Source organism: Phocoena sinus, chromosome 15, assembly GCF_008692025.1.
Source record: "Phocoena sinus isolate mPhoSin1 chromosome 15, mPhoSin1.pri, whole genome shotgun sequence".
NCBI lineage: Eukaryota > Metazoa > Chordata > Mammalia > Artiodactyla > Phocoenidae > Phocoena > Phocoena sinus.
This window is the reverse complement of record NC_045777.1, coordinates 52,179,645-52,192,694: the sequence shown is the minus strand read 5'-3', so window position 1 is coordinate 52,192,694 and position 13,050 is coordinate 52,179,645. Positions and strand designations below refer to the sequence as shown.

Below are 13,050 nucleotides of genomic sequence, written 5' to 3'. Positions count from 1 at the left end.
GCTGTTTTGCAGAGCCCGAAACCCTCACCAGGTGGTAGAAGTTAACTGTAGATTGCCCAAAAGCACGTATGTAGACCCCAGACCGGTTGGAACCAGAAGGTTGATGGTGTTGCCTCCCAATTACCTCACCACTAACCAATCAGAAGAATGTCCATGAGCTGATCACACACCCCCACAACCCCCATCCCTCACCTTGTCTTTAAAAACCTTTCCCTGAAAGCCATCTGGGGAGTTCGGGCCTTTCGAACGCTCGTTTACTGGGCTCCTTGCGCGATGCCTGCAATAAACGCTGCACTTTCCTTCACCACCACCCGGTGTCAGTAGATTGGCTTTATTGCACAAAGCTGAGCAGACCCAAGTTTGGTTCGTAACATTCTCATTCTTAGAGTCTGTTTCCAACTATTTTAGGACAAGTTTCCAGGGATTTTTGTGTAATCAGTTCATGAAGGGAACACTCTGAGGAGGCATCTGTAAGGAAGCAGGGGAAGCAGGATAGACCCGTGGGCCAGTATTTAAACTTTTATCCCTCAGCTTCAAACTCACCCTGTAGACCCCACTTAGTGACAGAGTAAGTCCTCTACATACGAACGAGTTTCATTCCAAGAGCACGTTCATAAGTCCAATTTGTTCCTAAGTCCAACAAAGTTAGCCTAGGTACCCAACTAATACAATCGGCTATGTAGTACTGTACTGTAATAGGTTTATAATACTTTTCGCACAAATAATATATAAAAAACACAAAAAGAAAACATTTTTAATCTTACGGTACAGTACCTTGAAAAGTACAGTAGTACCAGCTACTACTGCTGTTTTTATGCTTGCTTCCGGACATCCTGGGCTTGAGATAAAGACACTGTACTGCTGTCCTCTATACAGTACTGTACAGTAAAGTACACAAAAGCATAACCACTTGTATAGGATGCACGCATGTGACAATATACGCCAGACACGTGAACTAACTTACGTGATTAGACATGCGAACACACATTCGCATCTTTGAAAGTACGCAACTTGAAGGTTCGTATGTGGGGGACGGACTGTACTGCGCTTTGCCACAGGATCTGTGTCATATTTTGCCGATAGGAGGCACTCGAGAGGCTGAAAGGCTGGCGGAGGAAGAAGGGACTCTACTTCCTGTTTGCTTGCCGTTCCTACTGCCACCCACCCCACCCAGCCTCACTTTTTTATTCCTGCAATAGTAGTTATTTCCAGAAATGGCAGCTGAATCCAGCTTGTTTTCCCAGCACTCACAGAACCACCCTCATCATGGCTCATGAGAGACACCTGCGCAAGCTGACAGAGGCCACCCCCCCCCCCCTCAGGCGTCTGGGGACGCCAGTCCCAGGGGACCCTCCTCTGAGCTCAGCTGAGCTGCTCCTCTTTTCCAGAGATTGGTGTTTTTTTGTTTTTGTTTTTATTTTTGCGTTACGCGGGCCTCTCACCGTTGTGGCCTCTCCTGTTGCAGAGCACGGGCTCCGGACGCGCAGGCTCAGCGGCCATGGCTCACGGGCCCAGCCGCTCCGCGGCATGTGGGATCTTCCCGGACCGGGGCACGAACCTGTGTCCCCTGCAACGGCAGGCGGACTCTCAACCACTGAGCCACCAGGGAAGCCCCAGAGATTGGTTTTTAAGCTCCACAATTTCTCTCCAAGCTTCTAACTTTTAATAATCCCAACCTCTTCCCGTGGTCCTCCAGCCCCATGGGTGGTAGCTGCTTTCTCACGGTTCCCTTCTGCCTTCTCAACTGCCTCCTTAACGATGCTTTTTACATAGTTACCAGTTTTCATTAGTCTTACAGTAACAAATAGGTTTTCTTACCCTCCCCCAGCTTTATTGAGGTATAATTGACAAATAAAAATGATATATATTGAAGGTGTATAACGTGAGGATTTGATATATCTATACCTCGTGAAATGATTACCACAATCAAGCTAATTAACACATCCATCACTTCACAAAGTTACCTTCTGTGTGTGCGTGTGTGTGTTGAGAATACTTAAGATCTACTCTTAGCAGTTTGAAGTTAACAATACGGTATTATTAACTATAATCACCATACTGTACATTAGATCCCCACAACTTATTCGTCTTATAATTAAAAGCTTGTATCCTTGTACCAACCTCTCCCCATTACCCCCACCCGCCAACGGATGGGTTTTTTGACTGCTGCGTGGACCCTGGTTTGGTAATGAATTTGGGCTTGAGCTCCTTGCCAATGGGAAATGGGATACTGGTGACTCGTGGCATGCAAGGGCATCGTTATCAAGCCGCCTGTCACCTGGTTGATTATGATGAAGTGCCGACTGAAGCAAGTGCCCTGGGAGACCACTTGGCTGCTGCACTTGACTCTTATGGCAGTAAAGGTGACTACAAGGACTGTGGCATGGAAAGGATTCTCTTGGGTGCATCCGTTTGCTTAAAGAAAGAAAATGACAAGATCAGGCCTTTAAATTTTCAGCCTAAGTCATGTTCAGAGATCCAGGGACGTTTTCTGGCAGCCATAAAATAATCATATAGCTGCAGGGCTAACATTGCTGAAAATCAAACACATAATCGAATGAAGTATGTTGTGGAATGACAATGTAAGTTGAGTTCATAGACTTGGGAGATTTTCCATGTGGAAGAAACAGCATTGATTATGAAGGAGTGGAGCCGAAGCCTGGGGACATCTAGGTAGGCTCAGACCTAGTTGAGAATCTTGAACCCCTGAGTCATTTGGAGTCTCCCTTGCCAGTGAAAGCAGCCTGTCCTCTGATATCTGAGAAGAGTAGCCTTCCTGTGTTTGAATATCCTATAATAATCTCACCTGGAGCATGGCAGGTGAGACAGGGGATGACGGTTCTCCTCAAAGCCCACACCAGCCAGCCTTGTTACCCCCTAACACTGGTTGCCCTATAACTACGATCAGATCAGCATGCTGTAGGAGAAGGACAAAGGCTGGCCTGGGAGGAAATCATTCATATGCCAAAAGAATTGCAAATTTTGTTCATTTATGCCAGCAGAGAACTAGGGAATGTGTGTGGGAATGGACCCAAGGATGTTAGAATAAGGAGGATGGGATTTTTGCAACTGGTGACATTATTTCTCTGGGTGCACTTCCCAGCAAGCCTGTATCTAATGTGTTATCTTGTGCAGCTGAATGTGGCTCTGCCAGTTTTCTTAGTTGGTTGGCTAAGCATGGAACTCAATGGTGGCCTATATTTAAGGAGATTAAGATTCAAGAATGTTCCTGGCATCATGTAGAGAAAGGAATCCAAAGACTCTGTGAGACAGAAATGCTGGAACGGGTCTATCATACATGAAAAGCACACCCACCACCCCACTGAGAGGGCCCCAGGGACATTCCCTTCAACAAGGCATTGAGAAACGTTGGTGAGGGAAGCACCAGCAGCCTTGGATAGCTCTGTGGTCGCTGTTCTCTGCAGGCCACATGTGATGGTGGGAGATGCTGCATTGAGATGAGGTCCCTGGTTTGAGTAGGGATGATGGGACCTCAGGTGCTCGGGAAAGCAGAAGTAAGGCCAGAGCTGGAGGAACAGAAGAGTCCCATCCATGGTTTTTAAAAATAAGAGAACTATGTGTATATATGACAAAGCCTCAGCGGCCACCTCCTCTTTGGGCATGTGGTAAAGGAGGCTTCTGATTTTACTCCACCATGTCCTGCAGTTTGGGAGATGTTTACCTTGAGGATGAGGGCATGGATTAAAAAGAGAGAAAACTTTATTATGGGCAAAATCTGAAAACGCACACATCTTTATCAGATAAGTAAACCTTGTCCAACTTCGCTATAGGGTGGCATCTAGCTAAACCCCAGGGCCCCTTAATTTCCCACTAGGGTAAGTAGACAGCTAGCTTCATTTCATTTTTCCTCTGGCAGAAAGTTTAAAATGCTACTTCCCGTACCCCGGGTGGGACTCGAACCCACAATCCCTGGCTTAGGAGGCCAATGCCTTATCCATTAGGCCACCGGGGCTGATGAGGAACGTTTTACAACAGTCCTAAACCAGTCTTTCTGTCACCTCCCCGCGGTTCCTGCACATTACGCACAGCCTCCCGGCTCCAGCTCGGCGGGTCCTTGGTCCCCTTGACGTCCATATTCGGCGGGTGCATCCTCTTAGATCCCGCCGGTTCCCGAGCATCCTGGGGCTCGGGAGAGATCGCACACGCGCGGATGGAGCTGAGGTACGATCCTCGCTTAGGATGTAGGAAGTCTGCGGGTCAAGTCCCGGAGGAGCCCTTTCCCCATCTTTTTAGGAGAATCCGAGTCCTGGGATAATTAACATCAAGAAGGCGTTCGAGGGGGCAGGAACGCGCCCGCGGCGGTGCGGACGGCCGGGCCATGGCCGAGAAGTTCGACCACCTGGAGGAGCGCCTGGAGAAGTTCGTGGAGAACATCCGGCAGCTCGGCATCATCGTCAGCGACTTCCAGCCCAGCAGCCAGGCCGGGCTCAACCAGAAGCTGAATTTTATTGTTACTGGCTTTCAGGATATCGATAAGTGCAGACAGCAACTTCATGATATTACTGTCCCTTTAGAAGTTTTTGAATACATAGATCAAGGTCGAAATCCCCAACTCTATACCAAAGAGTGCCTGGAGAGGGCTCTGGCTAAAAATGAACAAGTTAAAGGCAAGATTGACACAATGAAGAAATTTAAAAGCCTGTTGATTCAAGAACTTTCTAAAGTATTTCCTGAGGACATGGCTAAGTACTGGAGCATCCGGGGGGAAGACCATCCTCCTTCCTAACTCCCTCCTCCGTCTGTCTGAAGATCCTCCTAGCCCTGCACGAGTGGCCATGACCTTCAGGCAGCCTTGACTGAGCGGCACCAATGCTGTTTCCTGGGCCCATCCTCCCGCCACCTTGTCCTCGTCGTTGGCCTCTGGGGACAGCAGGGCCTGGAGGGCATGCGGGGCTGTGCCACCAGCTGCCCCCTCTCCCTAACGCGCTCTGTTTGGTCCTCTAGCTCTCAGGGGACTGGTGATCACACAACTTTGAGTGCTATGTGTATGATTCTCCATGGCCAAATAGTCTTGGAAATATTAAATATGATAGGTAAAGTAAAAGTTTAAAAAAATTATACCTAATAGTTTTCTTTTAATATACTTTCTGGTTTTTTTTTCTTTCTTTTATGGTGTCAAAGAAAGCTAAACAAAAAAACAAAAGGAAAACTTGGTTTAATATAAGTACTTTAAATTCGTTTTGTATTTTATATTTTTAAGTATAGTGCATAAAGAATGTGTTCAATGGAACTGTGTTTCCATAGATTTCAGTTAGTCTAATAAAATAAAGTCTTTAAGTACTTAAAAAAAAAAAAGGAGTTCGTTATGCAAAATGTGGGAGCGGAAGGGAGAGAGGCAACAGCCGGGAGCTTGGGAAAAGTGTCGGTCGCTATCTTCATCCTCCTCCCTACGTTGCCCCTTACACCAAAAGTGTTTCCTGGTTCCAAGTCTGTGCAGTTTTTAGCAGAGCCCAATGGCCTTAGGTCTTTGTCCTAAGGATGCTCCGTAATGGCTCTGTATCTGCCCGGCCAGCTCAGTTGGTAGAGAGTGAAACTAGTATCAGAGGACCCAGCGTTTACTTTCCCACCAGAAGATGGGTATTCTTTGCCATCTCTAAAGTATTTGTCTTACTGTGGCTACCAGAGGCGGGGTGGAGGGTGGCGTGGGGGGAATTAGATGAAGGTAGTCAAAAGGTACAAACTTCCAGTTATAAGTAAGTACTAGAGGTGTAGTATTCAACGTGATAAAGAGAATTAACATTGCTGTACGTTATAAGAGTTAATCCTAAGAGTTAAGACAGAAAATCCTATGAGTTCTCATCACAGGTTGATGAATGGTCACTAAACCTGTGATAAGCATTTCATGATGTATGTAAGTCAAATCATTATGCTGTACATCTTAAACTTATACAGTGCTGTATGTCAATTATATCTCAATAAAAGTAGGGAAAATAATAAAAATGTTTATCTTAATGAAGTTTCTCTTTTTATTTATAAGCCCTTAGTAAACCACTGAGACATCACAAAAACGATAAAGGAGATGGTGACACTCCTCATGACCCCAAGGTCACCTGCGCCCACTGTAGGGGTACACGCTCAGCTGCCATTCCCCCAGCGTTTTCCCTGGTGGGAGGAGGTCCCATCACTTTGGTCATTCCGCTTAGCCAGAATCCCTTGGTAAGAACTCGGTTCCGCAGGTAGAGTCGTTTTATCCAGGTAAAATGATGACTGAATCCTGGGCATATTCTTTACATTTAAATTTTTAAAAAAACATTCACACTAATCATTTAAGGGTATACTCTCACTGCAAGAAATCGAAATAATCTATTAATTTCTTTTCACATTTTTTATTGTGGTAAAATATACGCTTAAGGTTAAATTTGCCATTTTAACCATTTTTAACTGTACAATTTACTGGCATCAGTTACATTTACAATATTGTGCAAGCATCATTACTATCTATTTCCAAAACTTCTTCATCACAATAATCTATTATATTTTTAAATGCCCCTGTCCACTGACCCCTTGGGGGTGACCTACCCGTGCAAAAATTCAACCCCTCATCTGTCGCAGTTCTCGTCGTCTGAACTATATTCATGCAGCCAGTCCCGTGTGGGCTCCCGGCACTCACGGCCGGTGGACTTCAGAGTCAGCATTCCGTCTGGATCTGAGCACTATAGGTCCTCACAGCGCCCTCGGGGCCTCCCAGGTGTCCCGAGCTACGCAGCTGCAGGTGCAGGGCTACGTCCGAGGGGCGGACATAGCCCGAAGATCCTAGGCCCGCGTAGGGAGCAGTCTGGAGAGGGGGAAAAGTGTTTGTTTTGTTTGTTACCCGGAGTAGAAAAAGCAATCTCCGCAACGACCACGAAGGGACTCGAACCCTCAATCTTCTGATCCGGAATCAGACGCCTTATCCATTAGGCCACGCGGCCTTGCCACTACTCCTACTGCAGCTTTTCTCATAAAGCTTTCTCAGGCGCCTGTTCAATATGCCGTAATACGCATGCTCACACTGGCAAGGAGCCCCGCCCCTCGGGCTCGGTGTGAGCGGGGCTCCAAGCTGTGAGACTGAGCGCTACTGAGCACAGCCCAAGTGAGGGTTCAAGCCTGGGTGAGGCTGCCCAAGCCCCTCCTGTCCCGAGAGGCTCCTGATCTCTTCTCCCACGTGCTCCCGGCCCGCAGTGGGTCAGGAGTTGCCCTCTGCTCCCCCAGCCCCTTTGCTTCCCCTATCACAGCACTGCTAAACCTGCCATGCTCTGTTCCAGTCTTATGGCCCCAGAATGGACTCTGACTGCTGTATAGGCAGAGGCCCTGTCCGTGGCCCCAGCGTGGTGTGCAGGTGGGGTGCGCGTGCTGGGAGGATGGTGTGGACCCCGCGCTGCCCTTTCCCAGGACATCCAGCTCAGCCTAGCCCATGTTGGGTTTCTTAGAGCCGGAGGCTGCCCTGGCGCCTCCCCTGCTCCCCCTCCTCACCCAGTGGGCCCAGCCTCTGAAGTGCCAGGCACTCTGCATACATTATCTCACTTAGTGTCACAGCTCCCTGCGTGCAGGCGCTATTCACGTGTACAGCGATCATCATGTTTATTCCATGGCGGCTGAGCCTCCCGTGCTATCGCGCCGCTTTTAGATGAGGAAACCGAGGAGCGGATGGGGTCAGGGATGGCGTTGGTGGGTGGCCACCCACAGTCAGCATCCCCTTGGTAGCCGCGGGCTCAGTCAGGCCTGCAGGCAGAGCCAGCACCTCAACGAGCTGCAGATCTCCAGACAGGCCTTGCGGTGCTCATCACAGTAGGGACCCAGCACGTCTAGCTTGCACACCTGCCAACTGACCTGTGCCGACCACACCCAGCCTGTGCCCAGGACTGCCAGGTCCCCCAGCGCCCAGCCTGGCATCCAGTGTATTGTAAGGCCTAAAGTTTTAAGTGTTGCCTTCACATCTTTGGGTCTCACAGGCCCCGTTGGTTTCCCCTGCTCTTGTCAGCTGTACCCCCCGACCCAGCAGAGAAGGCCCCCCCATCCCGCTAGTTCCCCCACCAGCCAGATCAGCCACACTCCACCCCAGTTCCCTGCCAGCCTGTGAAATTATTCAAACTAGTACCCCACCCCATTACTACAAAGTCTGCATCTACAACCCCTGCTGGTTCCCTGTGCTCCCCAGGGAAACACTGAGTGGCCAGAATGGCCTGAGGTGTCCTCCTCCCCCAGCTGTGAGTATATGTGGTTAATAACTGCTGTCCGTCTCACCGTCCAGGGCCAGGTGTTGTGTGTTCAACCGTCTCATACTATTGAGGGCGGGGTATCCCTCCCTCTGCAATGGGGTGAATAGGAGGTGACCAGAACACCAGGGCTGAGAAGAAGGATGAATCCAGCTCCTCTCCCCAGGGGACCCCCCCACCCCCAACTCACCTCAGTCATCAGCTCCAGGAGGTCTTCCCTGGGGTCAGCTCTGAGGACCTCCACCAGCATCTGGATAAAGTCTGGGCCCTTCTCATCCCAAAAGGCTACACAGCCCAGGCCAGGGGACCAGGGCCAGAGTGTCAGACTCAGGCCCCTGCCAGCTGCCTTCCAATCCCCAGGGGCCTATTGTTGGTGGAGGTGGGGGCAAGCATACAGGACCCCAGCAGTCAGGCAAGAGAATGGGGCAGGGAGCAGGAACTTCTCGCTTCCGGATCAAGTTGTTGCTCAATGTTTGTGTAGTGAATATACAATGGATTCAATATCGAAGAAACATTTACTGTGAACCTACTACGTGCCAGGCACTGGCCAGGGCCCTGAGGCAGACAGAACTGTCCTGCCCTCATGGAACTTACAGCCTAGAGGAAAGGATGTAGGTACAGTGCTTAGCAGAGCCAGCCTTCAACATGTGCTCACCATCGTTACTATTATCATAAATAATATACATGGAAGGAAGACGGCTTAACTGCGACGAGGCTGGTACCCCTGCACCCCAACAGCCAAGCGCCAGATGCCCCTAAAGCCACTTCAGATCTCTGGTCAGGAGGCTAGGCCCTGTGTAATGGGCTTTGTGGAGACCCATCCCCTTACCTTCAGTGGCTGCGTAGACCATCAAGATGTCTGCTTGGTTAGGGCTCCCAGGAGTGGGGCCCCCGGAGAAGCTGCCTGCAAGAGGGACCAATGCCTTTTACCCAGCGTCCTGGGACTCCACCAGCCCCAAGGGTCTCCTCCAGTCTTGCTCAAGGGCACACAGGGCAGTAGAAAGAGTGCAGAGCAGGAAAGCCAGATCAAGTTTCAAATCTCAGCCCTGCTGCTTCTTACCAGCTGTGTGACCTCAGAAAAGCTATTTCACCTTCACTTGTTTCAGGCTCAAGTAGGGGAAGAAACTCTCCATTTTCAAAGGCCTTTGCCATTTAAGGTTTTCCTTCCCATCTTCTTGGCGAAGAGAGGAAGGAGGTGGCAGCAGGATCCCAGCTCAGAGCCCTGGAAGTGCTCTCCAGACAGCTCCCCCCACCAGCCCCGCCCAAGCCCAGGCTCCCTGAGGTAGGTAGACCCACCTTGCACATCAGCATAGATGTGGAGGACATCGGCCGGGGGGGGGGGTGGGGGGGGTGGGGGGGTGGCTGGTGGTGCCTGCAGCCAGCGCCACAACCAGGGGAGAGTGTGTGTCCCACACCAGTGTGCATCCCTGTGCCCTGGGGAAGGAGGGAACAGTCAGGTCCTTTCACTCAGGAGACACCTGGGGGTGCTTCCAGGGCTCTAGCCCCCAGAGCTCCTGGGCAGGCTGCCAGGCTGGAAACATTCAGAGCACCGAATGACAGGTGCTGAGGGTGAAGTGCTCAAGTTCATGGACATGACCCCTAGGAGAGGCTGGGAGAGGGCGTGGGGAAAGGGCAGGGCTCACTCAGGCTTCTTGGAGGAGGTGGACAGCAAGTCCTGGGAGGCTGAGGGCTGGGTGAGGAGAGCCAGGGCTGCAGGAGGCTGGCTGGAGGGAAGGACCCGGCCCAGCCTCCAGGGCGGGCTCCAGGCCCTGCTCACCCCACGGCAAGCCTGAAGCAGGAAGATCTTGGGGCATCCCCACAGGGCCCTACAGCAGCTCAGCTCCTGCACCAGCGCCTCTGGCTGCACCTCTTACCTATCAGCCCCCAGTAGCTGCCCCTGAGGCCCCCCGTGGGCCATCAGGGCCACAAGGGCACAGCTCACAGGGCCCCTGCAGACATCCAGCCACTCCCAGAAATGGACCATCTCCTCCTGGAAAGTCTGGGGGTGGGGATGAGATCAGGCCTGGGCCACAGTCATGGCCTCCCTAGCATCTGGTGGCCCTCTCTCTGGGTGGTTTCTCTAACACCCTGCCACACTACCTCCCACCTCCTTCCAGCCTCAGGCCCGGGGAGCAAGTCCTTTTACTTTCTTTCTTTTTTTAAAAATTTAAAAAAAATTTTCTGGCAGTGCCATGTGGCATGTGGGATCGTAGTTCCCCGACCAGGTATCAAACCTGTGCCACCGGTATTAGCAGGCAGATTCTTAACCACTGGACCACGAGGGAAGTCCCACAAGTTCTTTTCCTAACCCTCTGGTTGCATGGCCTCATTGGAGGTGACGTGGGTCCAGCCTCCTGCAGCTGGTTCTCTGGCCCCCCTGGAGAAGCTGCACCAAAAAGTTAAGAGCTGTGAGGGGAGGGCCGTGAGCTGACAGGTGTCTGGGAAGGAACCTGAGACCCTCCCAGGAAAAGCCTGAGGGTCCAGCCAGGGCCTTGAGCAGGGGAGAGGAGAAATGGCCAGTGTGGGGGGCTTCAGGGTCCCTGGAGGCTGTGCTTCCAGAGTCAGGGAAGTGGGTTCTGGATGCGTGCAGCAGGGAGGATGGAGGCTAAACTTGGGGGTGCACTTCCTGCCCACGATTGGTAAGAGGCTAAGGAGAGAGTGCCCAGGGTCCTGGTGGGGGGTGCCTTCCTCAGAGCACCACCAGAAGTTCTGGGCTTCCCCTCACCTGGGCTATAGGGTCTGTCTTCAGGGTGGTCTCAAAGCCCAGGGCCTGGCACAGGTCCCCAGTGCCTCCACATCGTGCTGGGCCCCAGGCCGGTCCTGGGTCACGGCCAGGAGGAGGGCGGCCCTGGCCCCAGACAGGTCACACTGAACGCTGAGGCTGGGTTTTGGCTACAGACAGGATTAAGGTGGATTCAAAGTGGTCTGAGGACCTCCCAGCTCCTCGCCTCCCTGCCTCAGGTCTCCCGAGCCTCTCTCCCAGTCGAAACTGTTGCCACAGAAAAGCAAACATGTATTAAAAAATAAAATAAACCAAGATAAATGTCAAAAAAAAAAAAAAAGAAAGAAACTGCTGCCACATGGTTGGACCCCAGCCCTGTCCCGCTCATCTCGGGCCCCCAGAGCTCCACGTCCCCAAGGAGCTCCCAAATACCGGGCAGTAGGTAGCCCCTGAGGACTCTTCAGCTGTCCAGCAGAAGACCTGGTGGGGGTTAGGGCCGGAGGACTCCTCAGGCAGCCGCTCCGTGCGGGTGCAATTATGGGGGAGCAGGACCCTGGCTCCAGGGAACAGCTTGGCCAGGCTCCTGGCTACCACAGTTTCTTTGGTAAGGACTAGTTTGGTGCAGGTGGGGGCGTGTTAGAGACCCTAACCAGACCCTAACCCTGCCAGACACTAACCCTCCCAGAATGGAGGGAGGAGGAGACAGACTAAAGAAAGGGAGGGCCCAAGGGGGGTCCTAGTTCAGGCTGAATCACAGGATTCCCAGGACATGGATGGCCTCAGGTAGACACTTGCTGCACCATTAGCTATGCTGTTCCCCGGGGTCCAGGGATCAGCGTGCACAGAGATGGGGCGCTCCCAGAGCGGGTCAGGGCCTGTCTGGGAAGGCTCGCAGGGTGGGCACCGCCTGGGGAGGCCGGGGAGAACTGTGGAGCAGAGCTGGGGCCCATTCTCACCTCCAGTGACAACCCAACTGCCCACTGAGACCTTTGGGCCTCGGGACCAGACCTGAATCATCCCCAGCCCTGGACCCCAGGGACCCACAGTCTGACGAGACAGTCACTGCCAGGTAAGTGTGAACAGGGGTGGATGGGAATATAAGTGTCAACCCAGGGATTGTTAGGGGCATGGTTGACGCCTGGAAGGGTCTGTGTGAGGCTAGGTCGAGAGGGAGGGATGCCAAGCAGAGGGAGCAGCCTGGGCAAAGGCACGGAGCTGAGAAGATACTGCAACGTGTGGGGGACCCTGAGTGGGTTGTGAGGACGGGCGTGGGTGGGGGTGGGAGGCGAGGCTTTGAAGCTGACACCCATTGCAGGCAACATGGCCTTATGTTGTGGAATGAATGGGTGGAGGTAATGGGTTCAGGACAACACAGCAGAGCCACAGCCCCCCTCCTGGACGCCCCTTCTGGGCCTTCACCTGGTCAGCAGCTGCAGCAGCGACCAGTGAAGACGACGGCCACAGAGCTCGCCCAGGCCAGTGAGGAAGGCTCCAGGCTTGGGGGTAGCTGGGTGGGGAAGCAGCACATAGGCCTGGAGGGAGGGTCTCAGCCCTCCTGCCCAGCCCCCAGACCCACTTTGCCCTGCCCCGCAACTGGGGGTCCCTGGCCAGCCCACTCACCCCCGGGGGGAAATGGAGAGCAGCAGGAAGACTTGGGGCAGCCCCACCAGCCTCACAGCGGCTCAGCTCCTAGACAGCTGCTGCGGCTGCCTCAGCTGCTCACTGGGGGCCACCAAGGCCAGTAGAGCACAGCTCACAGGGCCCCCGTGGGCATCCAGCTGCTCCCGGAACCTAACCAGTTCCCCACGGAAACCCTAGGGCAAGAGCGAGTGCTGGGCCTGAGTCCAGGGAGGCCCCAGGTGGGACTGGGGGCAGAGGTGGGAAGAGGCAGGCGAGGGCTCACCTGGACCAAGGCCTCCCACCTCTTGCAGCTCTCAAAGCCCAGCGTCCGGAACACACCCTCCAGGACAGCGAGTGTAGAGGCTGACACCTCAGGACTGCTGAGTGTCAGGGTCACCCTTGGACCCTGCCCACTGTACTTACCTTGGGGAGGCAAGGCCAGAGTCGGGCCAGGGTAGGGCTCAGCTGGGAGCCAGCTGGGCTGGGTCAGGG

At 52.8% G+C, this 13,050-nt stretch overlaps 1 protein-coding gene and 2 non-coding genes across 3 annotated transcripts; 1 reads left to right on the top strand and 2 right to left on the bottom strand.

Moving 5' to 3' along the window:
* Window positions 1–3,900: 3,900 nt before the first annotated feature.
* On the bottom strand, window positions 3,901–3,973 carry TRNAR-CCU. The gene has a single exon. It is a non-coding gene; the product is annotated as a tRNA-Arg (tRNA).
* A 366-nt stretch (window positions 3,974–4,339) lies between these two features.
* On the top strand, window positions 4,340–5,638 carry LOC116740610 (mediator of RNA polymerase II transcription subunit 10-like). The gene has a single exon (XM_032606366.1). The coding sequence runs from the start codon at window positions 4,340–4,342 to the stop codon at window positions 4,745–4,747; it is 408 nt and encodes a 135-aa protein (XP_032462257.1). The 3' UTR covers window positions 4,748–5,638.
* Window positions 5,639–6,859: 1,221 nt separating this feature from the next.
* On the bottom strand, window positions 6,860–6,932 carry TRNAR-CCG. Its single transcript has one exon. It is a non-coding gene; the product is annotated as a tRNA-Arg (tRNA).
* Window positions 6,933–13,050: the final 6,118 nt, after the last annotated feature.